The sequence below is a fragment of the Euprymna scolopes genome, chromosome 1 (assembly GCF_053919585.1).
Source record: "Euprymna scolopes isolate OS-2025 chromosome 1, ASM5391958v1, whole genome shotgun sequence".
Classification (NCBI taxonomy): Eukaryota; Metazoa; Mollusca; class Cephalopoda; order Sepiida; family Sepiolidae; genus Euprymna; species Euprymna scolopes.
In genome coordinates this window covers 158716503-158743052 of record NC_136482.1, presented here as the reverse complement: position 1 = coordinate 158743052, position 26550 = coordinate 158716503, and the positions used below count along the sequence as shown (strand labels likewise).

The window sequence follows — 26550 nt, the reverse complement described above, 5'->3', positions numbered from 1 at the left end:
CAGCGGATCACAATATTCTTCAGCACATCCGGATACACTTTGATGTCGACTTTCAAGCCAACTTCAAAGATGTGAGGTGACGTGATGTGGCTCTCACTTGAAACCACACCAAAGACCATAACCATGGCCAGAAGCTTCATTGAGCTGTGCCCTCAAGCGTTGAACCATCTGAATTTACATTTTAAGGGTGCTGGCAATGGTCCCGTTGTCATAACTTGGATCGGCAGAGAGCATGAGTTGTACAATGGTGTATCTCTGATCTCTCTTGTTGAACATTGTGTCACTTTCACACATAATAGAAGGCTCCTATCGCTCTTGGGATTTGTACACAACTGGCCAACTAGTAGACGGTCTACTAGCAAAAGTACCCGTCGTTGACTGGGTTCAAAAACAGCCTACAGAAAATGGACTCTGATTTATTAAAGTATGATAGGTTATGAAAAGGAAGGGTTTTAAAGAGATAGCTTCGAATTTGGGGATATCAAAACCAAAGCAAAATATGATGAAAGTAAAAATAAAATAGATAAACCCCATAATTTATTATACCATACCTGTTCACACTGAAACGCTTATCACAATATTCTGTGGATCTATATTAAAAAACCTATTAAACTTTGTGACATATTTCCATTCTATGGAGGTCAGGCGCGAACGAACACCCCATAATTTTATTATACCATATTTCTTCAAACTGAAACATAATTATCAAAGTATACTTATGCAGATAGATATGAAAAGTCTTTATTAAAGTTTGTGCCTATTTCCATTGTATGGAGGCCAGGCGCGAACGCAGACCCCACAATTTTATTATACCATCCCTATTTAAGTTAAAACATACTTATCAAAGTATTATTATGTACATCTATATCAAAAACACTTGTAAACGTTTTTTTTTTTTTAATTTTTCTGTCATTTTCTTAGATTTATGTACATTTGTTCTTCCCTCATGCATATTATAGAGCGTTGTATCATCAGCAAATATACTTATCTCGGACACAATATTATCAGGGAGGTTGTTTATGAATATCAGGAATAATAATGGTCCAAGGATCGACCACTGAGGCACTCCCGCATTAATATTATGCTGCTTCGATGTACGTCCATCAATGACAACCTGTATGCTTCTATTGTCTAAGAAGGATCTAATTATATTTAGTATACATCCAGTTATGCCATATGATTTAGTTTTTTTCTTTGTTGTTTTTTTCCATTGGCTGCTTGTTTTCCTGCCATAATCTTCTTTTTGTTTTCTGCTGCTCATGTTTTATAAAACTTTTCTGATTGGAAGTTAACTTAGAGAGGTCCTTAACTCACGTAACTTAGAGAGGTCCTTGCTCTCCGCCCTTGACCCTAACAGACTCGAAAATCGATACCCATTAACAACCAAAATGTCCTAGGTATGCCCCTGATTAAAACTCCTAACCCATAACCAAGCTTCTAAGTAAATACTTACTAGCCATAGTCCTATACATTGACTTAAAGTAATCTATAATGAACAGCAACCATTAATATCTCTTTATTAAGAGATAGTATTGCAATAATCATTACACAAACTAAACCGGTACTCATTGAAATAAAAACTTCCGGATATTAAGAGAAAGGCGGTCATTCTCCTTCGTTGTAGTCTAAAAGCAACTTACTCAAAGTGTCCAAAATTCCATGCATTCGTATACATTACTACTTATCCATCCATCTATATTTAACTATATTTACAACATATGCAATAACCTATATCTATCAGGTATAACTGTACTCCATATCAAATGTTCTCTTGTATCTATACTGAGCATATCTTATCTTTCAGTCTTACTAAATATTCGGTTTGGGCACCAAATCAGAATTTCTAATAATAAGTAAATCATACCCTAACACTTTATCCTTATCCTAAACCTACTAAACCATATCTAATCATCCATTTCTAAACTTACAAAACTATATCTAACCATACATTAACTCGTCTCTCTCAATCCAATACTGTAGCAAATTTAGCTGCTTTCACAGCACGAATTTTTACCTATACCCTCTCCCAGTAACAATGGAAATGGAAGCATAGTAATGCCTTTTTTAACCAGGTTACCTACTAAAACCAGCCCATATATCTATTTACCAAATTACACATGACTCAAAACTTACTGTTTTTACCCGTACTATATTTGCACTCGCATCTCATGCCCTGCTATCATCTAAAATATAGCTTGGGCACAACTCGTAGTTCAATTCTTAACACCTACTCACACTCTAATATTATACTAGACCCAAGCTCACATGAATAAAAAAAAAAAATAAATAAATAAAAATAAAAGGAAAAAATAAAAAAAATATATATATACAAAAGAGAAAGCCTCAAACCACATTATCTCCTAACAAGCCTCCTTACAATCATAGTTGCTTACACTGCATGAGCTCTACTCAACCTCTTTATCCAGTAACAATGAAATAACAATGTCCCTAATCCACTTTGAGGAGTGTAACTATTTTAGCAGATATAACCTCTACAAACTAACCCAATAACATTAACTAACCACGCGGGGTCGCAGAAATACCTGGATTAGAACCCAGGCGCGGAGCAAACCCTCTCAGTGGTGACGGACCCAGTAGATCTTTCCAGATCATCCGTCTAGGAGAAGGAAAACTCTGAAACCAAACCAAAGAGGAGGGAGGCCTCTTCAGTCTTGGATGACAACCTTCCTAGAGCTGGTGACTCAATCAAATTACCGGTTTGCAAACCTAAAATGCTTAAGGAGTAGATAGGTCCTGCCTATCGCCCGGCTTCCATACTCCTTCTTTGCCTATTAGTCAGGCGCAGAGATACTATCACAGTGATTCGACAGAAACACCCAGTGGTAGATCTTGTTTCTTGTCTAGGGCAATGAACGCCGTTTCCCCACTCCCGACACACCCCACCCCTAAAGCTGAGCACTTGAGAATGCTTGAGTACCACATATGCCTGAGCAATTAGATTGGGTTGACCTTCCTCCGATGGGTTGAGGGTACCGGATTGACAGTTACTGGCTGCTGTTTCCGACTGGTAGTACAGGAGCCCTAACTCTTTGGTAGCGCTTAGAGCGGCTGCTCCATCAACAGTTGAATAATATCGGGATGTTTGCAGTGCCATGGCGCGCATGGAAAGGGACCCTGCACTCATCCCCGGTGGGCTTTCCTGAGGCCACAGTCCTAGTTGATGGAGGGTCAGCTGATGGTCTACTTGTGATGCATGTGTGATATTCTGCATAACCTCCTGTTTGGCTTCCCCTAACTCAACTGAAACTCGTTAGAAAAAACATGATGACAGTACAATCTAAAAATAAGCTTAAACCAGGCTTAGGGTCAAACAAATCCAACTTGCCTCCTCCCTTGAGGCTTGCATTCACAAATATCCGTGGGCTTAGAACTAATTTAGCTGATGTTGAAGCATTTCTCCTAACAAATACCCTGGATATCTTAGCACTAAGTGAGACTAACCTACACTCCTCCATCCCCTCTAACTACTTTAACATGCCTGGATATCTCCCACTCTGCCGTAAGGACTCTGACAGACATATGCACGGACTTGGAGTTTACATTCGTAATACCCTTCCCTTGACTAGAGAAACAAACCTAGAAACGGATGATCAAGCCTTTATGTGCTTTAGACTAATCATGCAACACAACATTAGCTACTTTTACTTTCTCTACCGCTCTCCCTCGACCCAAGACTGCACCATAATAAACAAAGTATCTGACAGCATAGACACAGCACTCTCCTTCGACACTAGCGCCCAAGTACATGTATTTGGCGACTTTAATGTCCATCACAAAAACTGGCTTGGATTCTCTACTTACACAGATGCAGCAGGCAGCGCAACTCATAGCTTCTCTGTATCTCACTCCCTAGCGCAAATTGTTACTTTTCCAACCCGCTTCCCTGATCAGGAAGAATAACACGCATCACTATTAGATCTGTTTTTGACCACAGTTCCTGATGATTGTGTAACGAAAGCCGACAGCCCACTTGGGAACGCTGATCATGCGATGATAATGGTTGAAATCGCCCTAAACTCTAGACCCAATACTGAAGAGCCAGTGCTCAAAACAACGAGATATTATAAAAAGGCTGACTGGGAAGCTATCAGAGATCTTATCAGAGACGCCCCATGGGGAAATATTTTTTCTCTTCCTGCTGAACAGTGTGCAACCGAGACCACTGAATGGTTCAAAACTGCAATCGAAGCGCATGTTCCCATGCGGAAATTCTATAGCAAGCCCCACTCTCCCCAATGGTTTACTTCGACTTGCGCAACTGCCATTGCTCAAAGGCAGCATGCATTCCGCAGGTTTAATCGACATAAGTCCAGTTCAAACAGAAGTACATAGAAGCTAGAAGTAACGTTAAGAAAGAAATAGCGACAGCTAAGAGGGAATTTACGGAAACCACGAAAAAACGCATCGAAGCACAAAAACTAGGAACTCGTGACTTCTGGAAAATCTACAACAGTGTAGTAAATAATGGGCAATCAACAATTCTCCCACTAACCAACAATCACGAGGTTCTTTGCTCAGCAACCGAGAAGGCTAACATGCTTGCCAGTCGGTTTGCCTCAAACTCCACACTGGACCCTCTAAACCACCCCCTACCTCAATTTCCTATGCGGACAGACGCCACGCTAGACGATCTGAAAATCACCCCTGCTCAGGTGCATGCTATCATAAAAAACCTTGACACTTCCAAAGCATGTGGACCCGACCTCATCCCAGCTGTGCTATTAAAAAAGTGCTCAGCCGAAGTAGCTCCAGTTCTCTCCAAACTCTACAACAAATGCCTTAATGAATCTTGCTTTCCGAGCTGTTGGAAAACTGCTTCTGTAATACCAGTATTCAAGAATTCTGGCGAAAGAACTGACCCATTAAATTATCGCCCTATTAGCCTCCTCCCAGTTTTTGCCAAAATATTTGAGACCTTAATTAACCATGCTCTAGTCCAGCACCTTACAGATGCTAAACTTCTGACCGACCATCAATATGGATTTAGACAAGCCCGTTCCACGGCAGACATCCTCACTGTAATCTCTGAACGCATATACCATTCACTGGACAAAGCGGGAGAGGGCAGAGCGGTAGCTCTAGATATATCTAAGGCTTTTGACAGGGTATGGCATGAGGGTCTCCTCAGGAAGATTAGATCTTACGGTATCACTGGTAGAATACTTAACGTAATTAAATCCTTGTTAGATAAGAGAAAAATCCAGGTTGTCCTCGACGGTCGTACACCTAAACAATATGATATAAATGCGGGAGTGCCCCAAGGATCTATCCTGGGACCTCTGCTGTTCCTGATATTCATAAATGACCTCCCCGACAAGATTGCCTCTGAGATGGGGATATATGCTGATGACACCACACTCTATAGCAGGCACGACAGGAAAACAAACGAACATATATCTAAAGTAATGGCAGAAACACTAGAGGATGACCTCCAATCAGTAGTGGAATGGGGACAAAAATGGATGGTAACGTTCAATGCCACCAAGACAAAACTGGTTTCATTCAATAATTACAAGAAACCTTCTCTACCACCTATAGCAATGGCCAACGACTCTTTATCTGAGAGTACGTCTCTCAAGCTCCTTGGCCTAACGTTCACTGGAAACATGAGTTGGAACAGTTACATCGAGGGCATTGCCAGGGCCGCTGCAAGGAAGGTGGGCTCTCTCTACCGTGCTAGAAAATTACTAACACCCGAAAGTATCCTGTACCTCTATAAGGCCACCATTCGCCCATGTATTGAGTATTGCTGTCATATTTGGGCCGGTGCATCGGCTACTAGTCTCTCGCTCCTTGACAGGGTTCAAAAGAGAGTCGCAAATCTGATAGGCCCTAAACTGGCATCAAAGCTTCAGCCTCTGTCCCATCGTCGAAACGTTGCATCCCTCTGCCTGTTCTACAAGTATTATAATGGTGAATGCTCTGAAGAACTGCAAGCACTTGTGCCCCCACGACGTGAACACCCTCGACAGACCCGACAAGCTGCAAAATCCCACCCCCACACTGTAGAGATCCCTAGATGTAAAAGATCCTTCTACTCCAGTAGTTTCTTCCCCAGAACTGCTAGACTTTGGAATTCCATTCCGGGTCACTGCTTCCCCAACTGTACTGACATGTATAAGTTCAAGTGCAACGTGAACCAACATCTCGCTGCCCTAATCCCTACATAGTACCCCAGTAGATGTTTCCCCTGATAGTAGCCCCCTACACCAAAGTGGCAATGTGCCTTGTTTGGGGTGAAAATGTAATAAAAAAAAAAAAAAAAAAAAAAAAAAAAAAAGAATGAGAAATGACTTTTTTCATATTTCATAGTCTTTACATCACTTCTCTACTTGCTGAGTTTGATTGAAATCGGTGCAGTAGTTTCTGAGTTTGTAGTGGATAAACAGACAAAAAAACCAAACACTTAATTTGCATTGATATATTTTTATTTCAAAACGTTTTGTTCTTTCTTTTGCTATCTTTCCAGCATGAACATGGTTAAAGGCCGTCTCTTGGGTCGGAACACTCTACGCAGCACAATCATCGGAGTTGTTCCCAAGGAACAAACTGAGGATGCTGTAAGAAAATAGTTTTGCATTCCTTAGATTTTCTGTACGTTTAATGTGTGGAAAATGAGGTACGATGCATATGAAATCTGAAGTACAATATTTGAACGTGATTTTATTTTGGCAATTGTTTTTCTTAATGTAATTTGTTGCTTCATAGGATCGTGCAAGTTATGAACATCTTCTATAAATATAAAAAGCAAAATGGCTGCGTGCGTTGTTGTATGTCCAGCAAAAGCTTTTTCGCCCGGGTTCTCAGTGGGGGGGGGTGATTTACTATTTTTAGAACTTTTTATATACTCCCTAGATTATAATATCTACAATTTGCGAACGAAGGTCGTCTGTCTTTTATTTGAGCGACTTTTACAAAATTTACACCATTCCTTCGTCTTGCGTGTTTGTTCGTATAAAAGCGAAACTAATCAGAAGCGAAGGCAGATTCTTGGCTTTCGTTCCAGAGATGTCCAGAAGTAATTAGCTTTGATCGCTGTGGGGGAAACTCCTCATATCAGACAATTGCTATTCATTTGGACACTCCATTTTTGTGGGGAGCTGGTTTTCCCCAACATCGTGGAGAAACAAATACGATGAGCGGTGCCTGCGTGAACACCTTCACTTAGCTTTCATTTTCTGCGCGTAAACGGCTTGATCGCTTAATTTGAATGCTTTTCACTTCATCTCGCGTCATAGCGCAACGGTAAAATCTCACTTTTGTTTTGCTTTCTTTTCCGCCTTTGCGTCAAGGCTTCGGGTTCGAGCCTACCTGCCTACTAACACTTTTTTTTCCTTATTTTCATCCTTCGCTGTTCGGGTTCGAGCCTGCCTACCTTACTATGACTTTTTTTTTCCTCCACACACACCTACAAACACCCGAGCAATGTCAGGCACCCCCGCTAGTCTATTATATGAAAGGCAAAATAGGAGTGAGCGTTTGTGTATGTCCACAAAAGGCTAATGGAAGTGAAGGCACATTCGCCTGGCCTTCATGGCTAGGACGTCCAGAAGGCATAAACTGGCCTACAGCCAGAGTTAAGTGTGTGATTCTTAACTTAAGCCAGACGTTCATTTCTACAAGTCAATTTTTTGATTGTCATCACTAAATTTGAACACTTTTCACTTCCTGTCGCATCATAGCATAACGGTAAAATGTCAGGTTTTCTTTCGCTTTCTTTTCCGCCTGGGTTCAAGCCAGCCTGCCTACTACCACCTTTTTTTTTTTTTTTTTTGCTCCGCACACACCTTCAAACACCCAGGCAATGCCGGATACCCCTGCTAGTCTATAAATATACAGCCAAAAATGTATGTATGTTTGTATGTGTGTTCGCTTTTTCTGTATGTCTACAAAAGGCTTTTTTCAGAGAAGCGGTCTGTCGGTGCACAACTTTTTAAAACTTTTTATATCACATATAAATCGTAATATCTCAGAGTTAACAACGAAGCTTGCCTGTCTATTTAATTTGCTCGATTTTGGGAAGATAAATATTCAACATTTGTTGCTCGCCGCATGTGGGTTAGTCTTTTTTCTATAACATCTTGGGAAGCGTTCCCGCAGTAAATGAAATACTATCCCGCAGTCAAACTTGACCTCATTAAGTCATTAAAACGGGCACCTGCCAAATCCAAGTAATTAAATAAATTCAAACGTATTTCCGTTAGCATCTCGGGGTGGGGCAATGGTTAACATCGCACGTTTTTTTTTTTTTTCACACTTTAATTTACAACTTTGCCTCAACGGTTCGGGTTCGATCCTCATACTTAACTACCAAAACATTTTTTTTTTAAAATTTCAAAGACCACTTGTTCAATTTAATGAAGTCATAAGTATTGGCACTAATCCAGATAAGTGTCCTTAGATGTGAGTTTTACTCCATCTTATTGCTATGTCTATTCATCTCTTTTCATTGCTTTACGTCATAGAATATTTGGGTGCACACATGTATCTTTGAGTTGAGCTTGATTGCCTTGTCCTTCCAAATGATGTTCAACATAGCCAGTGTCGCAGCCAGATGTCATAGCCAGGTGTCATAGCCAGAATTGCAATAACAGCTGTAACACAGGCTAAGTTGAACATCATTTCGAAGGACAAGGCAATCAAGCTCAGCTCAAAAATAAAACTCATGCGTCTTCAAGTCTAATGTCTTCAAGTCCAATTTGAACAAATTCTTGATGAGCCGCCCCCTTAAGTAATCCAATTTACCAAATTTCCACTACTAACGGTTACTATGACATGTTCTCTTTGACCACTGTACACTCATTAACCCTTATCCTCGAGTAGCCTCCAGGCCTTGATGATAAGTGGTGACTCGTTTGTAAAAAGAAAAAAAAAGAAAAGACTGCCACTCAGAATTATTTGTTGTACTACAGATCCTTGCAGATTCAGCATAATGATTCCCAATTTTAACAAAATACACCCAAAGAAGATTGGAGGTTAACTTTTCTGAAATGCTGTGAGAATAACATTGAAAATGAGAACACAAATTGAAATAATTAAAATTATTACTGTTGACCGTGGTGGAGGTATGCACTCTCAGCTCCATTCTGTTTTCTTTTCCTCCTCTTTTCAGGATGAAGATCTCACCGCATTACATTCTATTGGAACTGCCGCTGTTGTTGTACAAGTGACTGGTACCAACTGGCCAAAACCTGCATACACTTTGCTGGTGACTGGACTGTGCCGCCTAAAGGTGGAGGAGTTATTGCAGGAAACACCCTACCCTGTTGCCACCGTAACTCAGCTGGATCAGTTGCCAGGCAAAGATTTAGGTAAAGTAAAAACTCGCTCCTTATAAGAAGAGTGTTTTTCTAAATAAGTTTTATTGATTTTTTTTTTTTTTTTTTTTTTGAAGGGATGTTTAGTCAAAAATTTTTCAAAATTGTGAGCAAATAGAAACCATTTAAACTTATGTAGCTTTCGAAATGCATCAAGAAAGATGCTAACAATTAAATATATATCAATAACATAATGTTTTTTTCCTTGTAAATTCAGTCACCTATAAAAACATACACATAATTCTAATATGGCCACATTTCCTACCACCAACAAGTAAATATATTTTGTTATAAAATGACAAAGAAAAAAAATGGATAAAACGTAAATATTATGAATAATGAGAATTGGTCACCATTTAGCAAGTGCAAAATTCAACAAGATTCCAAATAACATAAGTTCCAAATAAACATATTTGACACATCACTCAATAAGTTCCAAGTCTGACAAATAATTCACTCATAGAAGAGGAACCTGCATGCTTGGCTTGTTTCACCTAAAAATTGTTTCTTTATTAGTAAGGCATCCAACTTAGTGATGTGTTATATATCTGTACATTTTCGGTGTGAAAGGTATTTTGGAGTTAACAAAGTTTATTGAGAAAGTTGAAAGTTCTTTAGTTTGTAGAATTAGGAAAAACTACGAGTGTTAGAAATATGTGCATTTTTTTGTTTCAAAGTCACATTTTCAGGATCTCCACCTTGGCACACAAGTCATGTTTCTTGAGGCACACCCTGACATTTGTTAGGCATGGATTATTGTTGAGGCAGTTATGTTCCCCAGATATTTGGTTGTCGAGTTGGCTGTTTTTATTAGATTTTGACATTTGATACAGGCTCGTTAACTTGTTTCAAATGAGTGGAAATTATTTTCATTGGTTGAAAAGTTGAGTTAACATGTCTATGTAAAATAACATTTGCCTTATTTTGCGGATGCCCGCTGTGTCCGTATGGATCTAGTTGAAAGCAATATTTCAGAAGAAAGAAAGAAGTAAAAAGAGTAAACTGAACAAAGAAAGTAAAAAAGGGTATTGTTATTACTTGTATTGATCCGATTATTCTCATCTTGAGTGTTATTTGTGCAACATTTCAGTCAGTTTGGCCTTTGACCGTCCTCAGGCATGTTGGTTGTTGTTTGAAAAAGAAAAGAGAAAAGTTACTGGCTCCATGAATATTTTTGTATTCTTTGAGTTAGTCTCTATTTTATGATTTTTTTTTGCATTTATGGAAAAATTGGTTGACAAAGAGGAAATAACTCTAATAAAGATTGACAGGAGTTTATCTCCCTTCCATGGCCGAAATTTTAAGAGTGTTCGATTTTTGTTTTTTCTATGATTAGAGGTTCCCAAATACTACTAAAATCTAGACTTGGTCTGCTTAGTAATTTTTCTTTTTTGCATATGTGCTGCGTCCTTGAGTCGCCTGACCCTCCATTTTGCATTCCTGTCAATTATTTTGACATTGTTTCACAAAGGGAAGTTGGTTTCCTTTTTCATTCCATATATGATCAGCTAGTTTTCGACCTCTCCCCATTACAGTTTAATGGCGTTCTTTTCGCCTTACCTGTAGGGGGTGACTGGTTTCACCTTTGTATAGTTTTCCACATATGCATGAGATCTCATATATACAGTTTTTTTTTTTTTTTTTTTTTTTTTCACAAGACTTTCGGTCGGGAGGGGGGGTTGACTTGTACTAGATGTTTTCTAAGAGTTGAATCACTCTTGAGTATTGTTCTCATGTCATATGCACTGCATATTCAAAAATTTTTTTCTGGATAGGCCCTTTATGTATGGTGTGCACACTGTAGCAAGTTTTCGGGTATTGTCTTTTGGTGTTTGCTCTAGGTTTTCCAGAGCTGATGTAATGCTCACTGGGTAATCATTTCGGTGGAGGGTTATGCCTTATGTGTGTTGGATAATCCAGGTCCCTGAGAATTATATCAAAAAGAAAGTCAGTCAGAAGCCTGGGTGGATGCCCAGGAATGACATACAAAGGAGGTAAAACTGTGGGATGTAGAATCTCTGGAGATCGGGTCAGCGAGATTGACCCACATTTTCAAGACAATGCATGTTGGAATGAGATGGCAGACACCAGAGAGAGAAAGAGCGACCATGACAGTGAGAAGCGACACATTTTTTCTACACACCACCCCGCCCCACAAGCCATCATTAATATCAAAACTGTCATTATGAAACCAAAAAAGGTTATTTTGAATAAACAAAATATTTTTATAACTTTTTTTTAAATTTTTTTTATTTTTCTTCCTTTGAAGATTTAGCCAAACCAGCTGCCAACATTGCCCCACTTTTTTATTGAAACCAACCGAGAGCTCTTTTTAGTATCCTCGCTGTTCCCTTAAGTGCAATTGTCTGAATCTCTTTTGCACTTGGTTCACCAGGAATATTAGTTAGGCAGGACTTCAGGTTCTTCTTCATAAGTCCTGTGGCACCTATGATAACTGGTATGATCGATATCCCCTTTAGGTTCCAGTTTCTTTTCATATCATACATGAGACCTTGGTATTTGGTCTGTTTCTCTCTTTCAGCTTGCAACTCTCTCTGACTTATTCCATATAACTATGTTAGGTTTCATATAACTATGTCAGGTTTCACAGCAATATAACCTGTGTGTGTTTTTTTATCGCATACAAGTATATATATGCAGACAATGTCAAAGGTTGATTTTTCAGAAATTAAATAGACTGAAACACTTATTTGACTATCAGCTGCAGCGCATATATAACATACGGAACCAATTATCTTTATTGAAGGTAATAAATTTAAAAAAAAATGTAATGCCTTATGTATATCTGCAGTACCCTCTGAAGAATGCAGCCTTGATAGAGAAATCTTCTTTCACATTAAAAGGGCTTCTTGGTCTTTTTCAGCACTTAACAAATGTGTGTAGTCCCAGCATTGTATTTTTTTACAATTTTTTCTTTTTATTACATTTTCACCCCAAACAAGGCACATTGCCACTTTGGTGTAGGGGGATACTATCAGGGGCAACAACTACTGGGATACTATGTAGGGATTTGGGCAGCAAGATGTCGGTTTACGTTGCACTTGAACTCCTGCACGTCAGTACAGTTGGGGAAGCAGGGACCTGGAATGGAATTCCAAAGTCTAGCGGTTCTGGGGAAGAAACTACTGGAGTAGAAAGATCTTTTACATCTAGGGATCTCTACAGTGTGGGGTGGGATTTAGAAGCCTGTCGAGTTTGTTGAGGGTATTCATGTCGTGGGGGCACAAGTGCTTGCAGTTCGTCAGAGCATTCGCCATTAAAATACTTTTAGAACAGGCAGAGGGATGCAACGTTTCATTGATGGGACAGAGGCTGAAGCTTAGATGCCAGTTCAGGGCCTATCAGATTTGCGACTCTCTTTTGAACCTTGTCAAGGAGCGAGAGACTAGTAGCAGATGCACCAGCCCAAATATGACAGCAATACTCCATACATGGGCGAAGGGTGGCCTTATAGAGGTACAGGATACTTTCGGGTGTTAGTAATTTTCTAGCATGGTAGAGAGCCCACCTTCCTTGCAGCGACCCTGGCAATGCCTTCAATGTAATTGTTTCAACTCATGTTTCCTGTGAACGTTAGGCCAAGGATTTTGAAAGATGTACTCTCAGATAGTTGTTGGCCTTCCTCTGATGGGTATCAAGTTACATATGAAAATCATTGTGCATAAAGTATGTTTTGACTGCCCTCCTGTATGCAAGCGAAACATTGACACCAACTAAAACTTCTTGAAGGCTTCCATCAACGGTTCCTGAGGTAGATACTTCGTATCAAGCGGTAGTCCTATGTCCCAGATACAGAAGTATTAGGGAAAGCACACCTACTAAGCATTCAATCGATGGTAATGAAAAGGTGTCTTCGCTGGGCTGGTCACATGGTGCTTATGGATAACGATCTATGGTGAAATGTGGGAAGGAAAGGGAAGTGCATCAAAAACAAAGAAGAGATTTAAGGACAACAAAATTTTATTTGAAACAATCTGTGACAAATATGTGGACAAATGGGGGAAAAATATCTGCACATCTAATGTTTTTTACGGTAATCTGGAAAAAAATAACAACTTTATAGTTAAATATTTAGAGATTTATAAAGAATTGAAATCAGTACTTGTATCAGAATTAGTGATTTAGTACGGAATTGGAAATTGTATTGGAACCAGGAAAAATATTGGAATCGTCCCATCACTAGTTTATACATCATCGAACTAATAGAAGTTTGGCAAATTTCACAAGAATTTTTTAGAGGGTTCCAACAGCTCTCAAAGAGAAGTTGATTAATATTGATGAATTTGATCCTTTGTTCAGAATAATTATGCAGTATAGTACTATTGTATATCATCGTAAAGATTTCAAGAATAAATTAGGACAGTGGGACATAGATAAATCTTTCCTGTCTCTGACTCTTAATGAGTTTGCTTTCACTCTGAATCCACATTTATTTATATATTTTCATGAGTTCTTTTTAAACTTTCCTTTTTACAGATGATAATTTAATGAAAAATAAAGAATTAAATGAACTGGCCGAGAATTTTCGAGAACAAGCCGTAAAATTGGTGGATTTGCTCGACGTTTCAATTCCAGTTGTGGCTAAACTGAAGGTATAGAATTTTATTTTTATTTTCATTTTTGGATAAAGTTTTCTCTCTTTCCTTTTTTTAAATTGAACATATTAGTCAGACGGTGTAGCACCAAACGGTAAAGAATATCGTAAAGTAGCTGTTATTATATCTGGCAAATCAACAGTGGATCAGTTTTCTCCTGTCTTGCAAGTGTTGAAATGTGGAGAGTTTCGCAACACCATCTAGACCTTTAATCATGAGATTGGAGAGGGGGGGGGTAAAAGAAAGGGGAAGAAACCAACAAGGATCGCTGAAGGCAAATCTGCATAACAGAAAGTGCAATAATTTGAACGGTGCTGGATGTGCTGATCTAACCAAATAGTAATCACTAGATAAGATTAACACATCAACAGTGGATCAATTTCATTCCTGTCTTACAAATGTTCAGATGTAGACGGTCAAAAATAATCATGGGAGAAGTATTACTGAATCATGATCCCCCAATCATCAACTGTACTTCACTTCGACCTGCTTCTGCTCATCTATATGAATATGATGTCAACGTGTCTTCAGTTGAAGAAATCCATTCGGTTGCATTTAAGCTGAAAAATAATAAAGCTCCAGTTGAAAAACTGTCTTCTTATGGAACTCTTCAAAGATGCTAAGGATGAACTCATTCGCCATCTGCATCCTCATCTTTGAAATCAGAATACCTGAAGTGATGCTGTCCTGCCCTTCTGCAAAAATGTGGATAAGTCAGCTTGTGGGAATTATAAGCTTACTTGACATTGTCTCAAAGATCTTTGCCATTATGTTCATTTAATTCTTCCAGAACAAACGAGGCAAATAAATTCAGCCTAAGGTGAATTTCTGTTAGGTCTGATGATGTGTGTTATCAGCTTAATAACCACTCAAAAATGATCAGTGGATCAAGTATAACCTTTTAAGAGATTTATTTAACAACTTACAGATTAAATTGTAAGGTAGAAGCCACTAGATACTTGATAATTTGACGTTTGCAATGGAGAGACATTTTATTTATTGAGTTGTCATAGCTGACTCTCTTCTAATCCCAAGGGCGATAACTTTCTCTTTTTCAATCAAAGGGAAATAACTATTATTATTTTTTATTTTTTTTAGTTTAATATATAACAATTTCATCTGAGATGGGTAAGTACTGATTACATCTTAATTCTGTATAGGATTCTTGAACAATACTGGTGCTACCAGGAGCCGACAGTTGTACGTTTTGTAGACTTTAAAATGGCATTTGCCTCTATCGATTGAACATCTGTCTGGAGGATGATGGAAGCTGACGAACTACATCTAAAACTGCTCAATCTTTTAAAGTCACTTTTTGACCTGCGTTAGAGATTACAGCTACGATGAAGACTCAGAATCTATCAAGATTAAATCTGGAATCAGACAGGGTTGCGCAGTCTCCAACTCTTTTTCAATTATGACTGAATATCGGATCATGCTTTTGTAGGATTTCCTGAAATAGTTGTGAAGCATAGCCTTTTTCTTTGTGTACATGTGTATACGTGTATTATGCTTACAATGTTTGGTTCGTCATCACTTTAATCAATGAATTCACTTCCAAGATAAGAATGCAAATGAATGGGTCGAAGATGATGTGTCTGGTGTTCCTGTAGCATATTGTACTGTCCATTTACCTCAATGGAAACCTTCAAAGACTTGGGTACCACATTTATTTCAATAGGTCAGGGCAAGGATAAAATTCATCATCGTATTAACCAAATCGCATCCTGTTGCCAGCAAGCTCACCTTTGTTTGCATAGGGACATTTGACTAAACATAAAGGTTTGGATTAATCCTATACTAATATGTACCATCTTTCTTTATTGAGGTGGCGTAACTTGGCCACTGCGGCAGGAGGATCTGCACAAACTACAGGTTAATCATCACTGCTGTTTCATTGACCAACACCACTACTGAACAAGATCTCTAATGTCAAAATCTGTGAGCGTTTCCATACTCATACGATCTCTTAGTTGTTGGCTTCGATGCAAAGAAAGTGAACTTAGATGCAGGGGTGCAGTTCCCAAACTTATGCCCAGATGGTGAAAACGTTTGGGTGGTTAGCTGTAAACCTAGTTTGCAACATTCACAAGTTGCTCTTTTCTTACTTTTTCTTTTTGTGGATGGAATAATAATAGAAGTAATTAAAAAGAACAACAAATAACACCATTATTCTCTTCTGGGATTTAATTCTTATAGCAATTTGCAACAAGTACATCCAGATGAACTGCATCTTCCCGACCAGGATGAAAGCTTCAGAAACCTCATTTGATCATTTTGACATCAGACCCCCAGAAGGAAATATTTCTCTAGATTCTCTGCCACTTTCTGTACATGTAGCGTTAACTCTACGCTTCTAAATTCTGCCTTGCTTAAACTAATCTTCCTTGGAATTTTCCATTTTTAAATTTATTTTTACAAGCTCAGTGTCTAATCTTTTTAAAGTTTAAAATATTTTCTTTGATCTGTCCTGCTTAAATTTGAAATAGAATTTTTAGATGTACCCTTGCATCTCTATAAATCTCTATATTAATGTTTGAAATAGGATTTTCATCAGATACATAAATTGAATGAATGAGGTTTAAGGATATTCATTCTTGTTGCTCTAACATTAACATCAACAATTTCATCAGCAATATTTACATATAATAGTGCTCATACATTTAAAAGCGCATATAAAAATCACATTTCCAAATAAAAAGTATATCAAAGAGTTTTTATTTGGAAATGGGATTTTCAAATGTGCTTTTAGATGTATAGACACTCATTTAATTAATCCCAATTTTCTGTACGGTATAACTGGAAATGTTTTCTCAATCATTAAATCATTTCTCTCCGATAGGCTCATAAGAGTAGTGGTCGATGGACAAAAATCAGAGGCCTGCAGTATTAATACTGGAGTCCCTCAAGGGTCAATCCTGGGCCCAACTCTCTTCCTGATCTACATCAATGACCTCCCTAAACACATACTCAAATCATTCGTTGACATCTATGCTGATGACACGACCATCTACGGCAACACATCAAAGGCTGTAAATGACAAAGTTCTCTCTGATTCTCTCTCCTCTGATCTCGAGCACGTGGTTCAGTGGGGGAAGACGTGGCTGGTTACTTTTAATGCATCTAAAACCAAACTTCTATCCTTACATCATCAACGCTCTGATCCCCATCTGGCATCAATTGTGATGGATGGCTCTCGTCTGGGAGAGGACCCATGTTTTGATAAGCTTCTGGGTTTGACTTTTACTCCTGATCTTAAATGGAACACGTACATCAAGTCTGTTGCCAAGGTCGCTGGAAAGATGGTGGGATCCTTCTATCGCTCCAGAAGATATCTCACTACTGATGCAATTTTCTATCTATATAAAAGCCAAGTACGTCCAAGGATGGAATACTGCTGCCATATCTGGGCAGGAGCTGCTAAAAACAGCCTATCCTTCCTTGACAGAGTATAAAATAGACTTCATGGCTTAGTGGGGATGCCCTTTTCTCTACCCTGCAACCCCTCTCCCACAAAAGAGACGTTGCGAGCCTATCCTTGTTTTATCGTTATTTCCATGGCAGGTGCTCGTCTGAACTCCAATCTCTGGTCCCCCCTCGCCAATCTTTCACGAAAAACACTCGTCTAGCTGAATCCACTGTGAAAAATTTCCACCACTCTATATCTGTGCCTAAATCAAAACGTGGATTCCATGAGCAAAGCTTCTTTCTTAGAACTGCACGCCTGTGGAACTCTGTTCCATCTGCCTGCTTCCCACCTGACTACAACTTGGATGTCTTCAAGTCCAACGTTAACAAATTCCTAATGAACCGCCCCCCTTAAGTAAACACTTCATCAAATCTCCACACTAACGTACTGTACTTGCAATAACCCTTATCCCTGAGAGGCTTCCGGGCCTTGATAAGTGGTGACCACCGTGTAAAAAAAAAAAAAAAAAAAAAAAATGCTGTTTATCAAAATAAGATTGTCATTATTCATTGTACCAAGATTTGAAACGTGAAAATAGCAACCCAGATAAGAATAGTAGTTGGAATAATCCAAATAATACAATATGAATTTAATTTTCCATTTGAAAAAAATAAATCTTTAAGCTTTTTTTTTTTTTTTTTTTTTAACACTCATCTTGTTGAATATTGTAGAAAATGTTGGATCAACTTCCCAGTCAACACCTTCCGGATATTTGCGCAGCAATTGTGAAAGCCTCTTACTCTGAAAAGATGCAAGTTCTTGATGCAGTCGACCTTTCTGACCGATTCAAACGGGCATTGCCTTTATTAATGAGGCAAGTGGAGGTAAGAATTTCTTTTAATCATTTTTGCAAAAGGTTTATGCTATAACGATAAAAGGAATAAAAGGAGAAATAATTCTAAATAAACAAAGTAAGAGTTATCGCCCGTTATAGATCTATGAAAAAAAAGACCAGAGAGTTTGAGAGGAAAGAAAAAGCAAAATGGCGGATATCCAGTATCGTCTGTAATTAATTTAATATTTCTGCCACAAATAAATTGTGTTTAAAAATACAATGAGTTGCCCACTTGTTATGCAATAATCCTGACATCACAATTTTTCCCAACACAGCAGTTTAGGTTCTGGTTTTGTTGATCCTTCACTAAAAAAGAATAGGATATGAACAGTAATTAATCTCAGGACATTCCGTTATGATTTAATTAAAGGTGATCTGTTTATTACTACTGCGATATAAATCAGGGGCACTGTTTTACAATTTGTCATTATGCAAAGGGAGACAACTCTCATTTACTAAGAGATTTTTTCATTTTTTCATCTCATAATTTAGGACGCTCGATCCAGAGATATTTTTTATTAAATCAAAACATTATAAAAAGAAAACTGCGAAGGATTTTTTTAATGTAGCACAGTTGTTAACATTAATAATACAAGATGTAGTCTTTACGTGACTATTGAGAGAATTGTTTCTGTTTTCATTAATTTACAACACTAAAACCAACGAACCAACAATATTTTCATTTAGATGAAAACATTTAAAAATACAAGCTGCATCAACTTTCTTCTACATTTTTTACGACTACTTTTTTTTGAATTAAAAAGTAAATGTTATGGTAAGGTTTAAAAAAAAAATTAGTCTTTAACCTTAAAAAATACAAAGAATGAAACTCTTTAATAAAACAAGGATTAAACTTTTAAAACTGCGGTGACTTTTTTTTTTTTGTATAACTGTAACAAAGCTTATAATATTAACAACATCAGCATCTAGTTTTTAATATTACAAAAAATGAAAATGCGACGAAAGTTGTAGAGGAATTGTAATTTTTATAATAAAAAAAAAAACTGCGATATATTGTTTATGTTAAAAACTGGATACTGGTACTATTAATAATATAAGCTTTATTCAGTAAAAAAAAAACAAAAAACAACTACAATATATTATTTATGTTAAAAACTGGATACTGGTACTATTAATAATATAAGCTTTATTCAGTAAAACAAAACAAAAAAAACTGCAATATATTATTTATGTTAAAAACTGGATACTGGTACTATTAATAATATAAGTTTTATTCAGTGAAAAAAAAAAAAGCCACTGCAGCCTTTTTTTATATTTTCATCCTTATTTTATTAAAAAGCTTTGTTTGAAAAAAAATTATAATTTCCTACTGTCACACTTGACCTCTTAGTAAGTCAGAAAAAAATGTAGACAAAAGTTGCCGCAGCTTCTTTTTTAAGAATCTATCTAATTATGATATGAAAACAGAAACGATTCTCTTAATAGTCGTGTAAAAACTACATCTTGCATTATTAATGTTATCAACTTTGTTACATTTGTTGCAGCTTTCTTTTTTGTAATGGTTTGATTTAATAAAAAATATCGCTGCATCAAGCATCCTAAATTATGAGATAAAAAAAAATGAACGAATCTCTTCGTAAATGAGAGTTGTCTCCCCCTGCACAATGACAAATTGTAAAACAGCGCCAAATACGGTATCTGCTATCTGCAATTAAACATCAAATAGCTACTACTTGAGTTAAAGAATGTAAAGTTTCATATTCAAGGCTTAATTTTTATCAGTTATTTAACTGGAGATAACGAAGCATAAATAATACTCTTCAACATTTTCTTTGAGATAATTTCACAAAGAAAATCTGGGTGTTATGATCCGGTGAGTGTGAAACCCATTAAGGATTACACTTACTGATAAGACAATCACCAAACTGCCCCCCCTCTCCTCTATATGATTGAATAGTTAGATCTAGCTGATGATTCTTGCTTAAGATGAAACATGTTGAAAAGTATCATGCATCAGACAGATTTAAAAACATTAAAAAAAGATTTAATGGTTAGAAAGACCAGACGAGTGTGAAATTGTTTTTAATAAATATTGCTATTTATTAAATCTTAATTTATTATCGTTTGTTTCAAACAGTGAATTCCTTCTTATTAAACACTCATTCAACAGATGCCAAAAACTGTAATCGGCCATATTAACATCATTTTGACTTAAGCTTTCTTGTTTAAGATTTAACGGTTAGAAACACCAGACAAATGTAAAATTGTTTTAATAAATATTGCTATTTATTAAAAATAAAATTGAAATTTAAAAAAATTTTTTTGAATAATAAAATATTAATCTTCAGGAAATTGGAAAGTTTGTTGGTCCCCTGACAAAAGGACATTGGAGCTGTAAATTCAACCTTGTCTGTTTGTCTGTCCGCACTTTTTTCAATAACTATGCCTTGGAATTTTTTGAAATTTTGCACAAACATTAAACATAATATGAGTAAAAAAACGTAACAAAACGGATTTTCTGGGCTAATAAAAACACTCCATTTTTTAGACTATTTTACCATATTTGTCCAAAATTTTCTGTATATGTCTATTTAGCAGTTTTGCATGGTGCTGAACTCAAAATTTAAATATGTTAAGGTCTTGGGGACTTTTGGGGCTAAATGGGGGGGTGGCAAATAGACTTAGTTATTTCTTTTTTTGCATGGTGCAGAACTCAAATTTTCATATGTTAAAGCCTAAAACTGCATTGTTCATTTTCACCAGGATTTGACGTCCCCTGGGGACATATGGGGCTAAATGAGATGGGGGAGGGGGTGCTGAACTTAGTAATTTTTTAATACCTCGTTTACTGTGAACTCACCGGGGACCATGCATGCTTCACTTGTTTCTTAGCAATATTTATTAAAAACAAGTTCACACTCGTCTGATCTTTCTAACCATTAAATCTTAAATTGTTTTTCAAACAGTAAATTCCTGTTTATTACACATGCGGTCGACAGATGCCAAAAACTGTAAACAGACATAAACATCATTTTGACTTAAATCCAAACATCTAAAGTCATGCCAGGACTTCCCACCATCATGGCATACAAGAGGAAGAAAAAAAACAAATGAATGAATATTTTATTATTTGAAAATCTGAAAGAAAAAATTTCAACTTTATTTTTCTCTCTGTTTAATTTTAGTTTATTATTGAGTGTTTCAAACAGTGAATTCCTTTTTATTAATAAAACACTTATTTGATAACAAAAAAACTACAATATTTAAAAATATTATCAGTTCCAGTATATTTAGTAATGATGAAAGAATTCCAACGTTTTTTTTGATTTTCGTACAACCAATTCTGTTCTAAATTAACAATTCTGGTACAATTACCAAGTATGATTCTTATAAAATCACGAAATATTTAGCTATAGTTTTTTTTTCTTCTTTGTTCGTTTTTAAATTGCTATAGAAATGCTAATAATATATGTACATATATTTCTGCAAACTTCAAAACACACTTGTTCTACAAGTGTGTTTTGAAGTTTGCAGAAATACTAATATTGGTTTTAAAGTTTTGCAGAAATACTAATATTGGTGCTGTATAAATTTTAGTTTTGATTAGTAATTTAAAATCAATCAATATTTATCATTTATCATTGACAATACCAAAGTAAACCAAAGCAAACCAAAAAATTAAAAGAATCATTTTGAGCATCAGAAAGAACACACAAATTTTTTTTACAAGAAGTTCTGACTCTGATTAATCATCCCAGCACTAATATCTACTAACATTACTTTATCTAGAAATGTAAACAATAAACAAATTTCAGTGATGCAATACTTTGTATATTCTAATATTATTTCCATCAGGTTTTTTCAAACGATACTTTTTCAAAACGTTTGTGTAATCTTAATTGTGTAAACTGTTTATTTTTGAGTTATATATTGCTGCATCCCTTTTATAAAATTAATCACATTTCAGGGTTTGCGACTGCTGCAGAAAGCCAAGAAGGAAAATGTTGAAATTGTTACACGCAAGGAACTCTCGCGACCATCCAATTCGAGACGACTTCTGAAACGTTTAGGAGATGAATTGGATGAAGAAGAAGAAATGGAGAATGATGATTCTGCTGATCTGGAGCACAAAATTAAGTAAGATTTTTTAATATCTTATGACGTTTCTGAATTTTTGAGATGAGGATTGCTTATTTGTATTATTATTCATCGAACTACTGTTCTCATCTTGAGTGTGATTTTCATAAAGTTTCGGTTGATACACCACCTTCAGATGTATCTTGTCGAACTCTGGAATGTTTCTGTTGAAGTTGGGAATTTGGACGGAATTTCGAGCGGAACCCTTTATTTACTTCACTGATCATAAAAATAATTGATCATAAAAATAATTGATCATAAAAATAATTGATCATAAAAAATAATTGATCATAAAATAACTGATCATAAATAATAATTGTTTCATAAAAATAATTGTTCATAAAAAATAATTGTTCATAAATAATAATTGTTTCATAAAAATAATTGTTTCATAAAAATAATTGTTTCATAAAAATAATTGTTCATAAAAAATAATTGTTCATAAATAATAATTGTTTCATAAATAATAATTGGCACTTTGTATATGTTTCAATTAGTTGATGTTGAGGGGATTGCTTGTTTATAAATAATAATTGATCATAAAAAATAATTGTTCATAAATAATAATTGATCACAAAAAATAATTGTTCATAAAAATTAATTGATCATAAAAATAATTGATCATAAAATAATTGATCATAAATAATAATTGTTCATAAATAATAATTGTTCATAAAAAATAATTGTTCATAAAAAATAATTGTTCATAAAAAATAATTGTTCATAAAAAATAATTGTTCATAAAAATTAATTGATCATAAAAATAATTGATCATAAAAATAATTGATCATAAAAATAATTGTTCATAAAATAATTGTTCATAAATAATAATTGTTCATAAATAATAATTGTTCATAAATAATAATTGTTCATAAATAATAATTGTTCATAAATAATAATTGATCATAAAAAATAATTATTCATAAAAAATAATTGATCATAAAAATAATTGTTCATAAAATAATTGTTCATAAATAATAATCGTTCATAAATAATAATCGTTCATAAATAATAATCGTTCATAAATAATAATTGTTCATAAATAATAATTGTTCATAAATAATAATCGAACATAAATAATAATTGATCATAAAAAATAATTGATCATAAAAATAATTGATCATAAAAATAATTGTTCATAAATAATAATTGTTCATAAATAATAATTGTTCATAAATAATAATTGTTCATAAATAATAATTGTTCATAAATAATAATCGAACATAAAAATAATTGATCATAAAAAATAATTATTCATAAAAAATAATTGATCATAAAAATAATTGTTCATAAAATAATTGTTCATAAATAATAATCGTTCATAAATAATAATCGTTCATAAATAATAATCGTTCATAAATAATAATCGTTCATAAATAATAATTGTTCATAAATAATAATCGAACATAAAAATAATTGATCATAAAATAATTGATCATAAAAATAATTGATCATAAAAATAATTGTTCATAAATAATAATTGTTCATAAATAATAATTGTTCATAAATAATAATCGTTCATAAATAATAATCGTTCATAAATAATAATTGTTCATAAATAATAATCGAACATAAAAATAATTGATCATAAAATAATTGATCATAAAAATAATTGATCATAAAAATAATTGTTCATAAATAATAATTGTTCATAAATAATAATTGTTCATAAATAATAATTGTTCATAAATAATAATTGTTCATAAATAATAATTGTTCATAAATAATAATTGTTCATAAATAATAATTGTTCATAAATAATAATCGTTCATAAATAATAATCGTTCATAAATAATAATCGTTCATAAATAATAATCGTTCATAAATAATAATCGTTCATAAATAATAATTGTTCATAAATAATAATTGTTCATAAATAATAATTGTTCATAAATAATAATTGTTCATAAATAATAATTGTTCATAAATAATAATCGTTCATAAATAATAATTGTTCATAAATAATAATTGTTCATAAATAATAATTGTTCATAAATAATAATCGAACATAAAAATAATTGATCATAAATAATAATTGATCATAAAAATAATTGTTCATAAATAATAATTGTTCATAAATAATAATTGTTCATAAATAATAATTGTTCATAAATAATAATTGTTCATAAATAATAATTGTTCATAAATAATAATTGTTCATAAATAATAATTGTTCATAAATAATAATTGTTCATAAATAATAATTGTTCATAAATAATAATCGAACATAAAAATAATTGTTCATAAATAATAATTGTTCATAAATAATAATTGTTCATAAATAATAATCGAACATAAATAATAATTGTTCATAAATAATAATTGTTCATAAATAATAATCGAACATAAAAATAATTGTTCATAAATAATAATTGTTCATAAATAATAATCGAACATAAAAATAATTGTTCATAAATAATAATTGTTCATAAATAATAATTGTTCATAAATAATAATTGTTCATAAATAATAATTGTTCATAAATAATAATTGTTCATAAATAATAATTGTTCATAAATAATAATTGTTCATAAATAATAATTGTTCATAAATAATAATTGTTCATAAATAATAATTGTTCATAAATAATAATTGTTCATAAATAATAATTGTTCATAAATAATAATTGTTCATAAATAATAATTGTTCATAAATAATAATTGTTCATAAATAATAATTGTTCATAAATAATAATTGTTCATAAATAATAATTGTTCATAAATAATAATTGTTCATAAATAATAATCGTTCATAAATAATAATTGTTCATAAATAATAATCGAACATAAAAATAATTGATCATAAAATAATTGATCATAAAAATAATTGATCATAAAAATAATTGTTCATAAATAATAATTGTTCATAAATAATAATTGTTCATAAATAATAATTGTTCATAAATAATAATTGTTCATAAATAATAATTGTTCATAAATAATAATCGAACATAAAAATAATTGATCATAAAATAATTGTTCATAAATAATAATCGAACATAAAAATAATTGTTCATAAATAATAATTGTTCATAAATAATAATTGTTCATAAATAATAATTGTTCATAAATAATAATTGTTCATAAATAATAATTGTTCATAAATAATAATTGTTCATAAATAATAATTGTTCATAAATAATAATTGTTCATAAATAATAATTGTTCATAAATAATAATTGTTCATAAATAATAATTGTTCATAAATAATAATTGTTCATAAATAATAATCGTTCATAAATAATAATTGTTCATAAATAATAATTGTTCATAAATAATAATTGTTCATAAATAATAATTGTTCATAAATAATAATTGTTCATAAATAATAATTGTTCATAAATAATAATTGATCATAAAAATAATTGTTCATAAATAATAATTGTTCATAAATAATAATTGTTCATAAATAATAATCGAACATAAAAATAATTGTTCATAAATAATAATTGTTCATAAATAATAATTGTTCATAAATAATAATTGTTCATAAATAATAATTGTTCATAAATAATAATTGTTCATAAATAATAATTGTTCATAAATAATAATTGTTCATAAATAATAATTGTTCATAAATAATAATTGTTCATAAATAATAATTGTTCATAAATAATAATTGTTCATAAATAATAATCGTTCATAAATAATAATTGTTCATAAATAATAATTGTTCATAAATAATAATTGTTCATAAATAATAATTGTTCATAAATAATAATTGTTCATAAATAATAATTGTTCATAAATAATAATTGATCATAAAAATAATTGTTCATAAATAATAATTGTTCATAAATAATAATCGAACATAAAAATAATTGATCATAAAATAATTGATCATAAAAATAATTGATCATAAAAATAATTGTTCATAAATAATAATTGTTCATAAATAATAATTGTTCATAAATAATAATCGTTCATAAATAATAATTGTTCATAAATAATAATTGTTCATAAATAATAATTGATCATAAAAATAATTGTTCATAAATAATAATTGTTCATAAATAATAATCGAACATAAAAATAATTGATCATAAAATAATTGATCATAAAAATAATTGATCATAAAAATAATTGTTCATAAATAATAATTGTTCATAAATAATAATTGTTCATAAATAATAATTGTTCATAAATAATAATTGTTCATAAATAATAATTGTTCATAAATAATAATCGTTCATAA

The 26550-nt window shown here is 33.3% G+C and overlaps 1 protein-coding gene across 1 annotated transcript in view; it reads left to right on the top strand.

Moving 5' to 3' along the window:
• Positions 1-26550, top strand: part of LOC145276889 (lon protease homolog 2, peroxisomal-like) — a 103127-nt gene that overhangs the window by 5802 nt on the left and 70775 nt on the right. The window contains exons 2-6 of the mRNA XM_080128328.1: positions 6491-6581; positions 9134-9332; positions 13836-13951; positions 18095-18247; positions 22187-22356. Coding sequence (XP_079984454.1) covers positions 6491-6581; positions 9134-9332; positions 13836-13951; positions 18095-18247; positions 22187-22356 — 729 coding nt within the window. The remainder of the gene's footprint in view (positions 1-6490; positions 6582-9133; positions 9333-13835; positions 13952-18094; positions 18248-22186; positions 22357-26550) is intronic.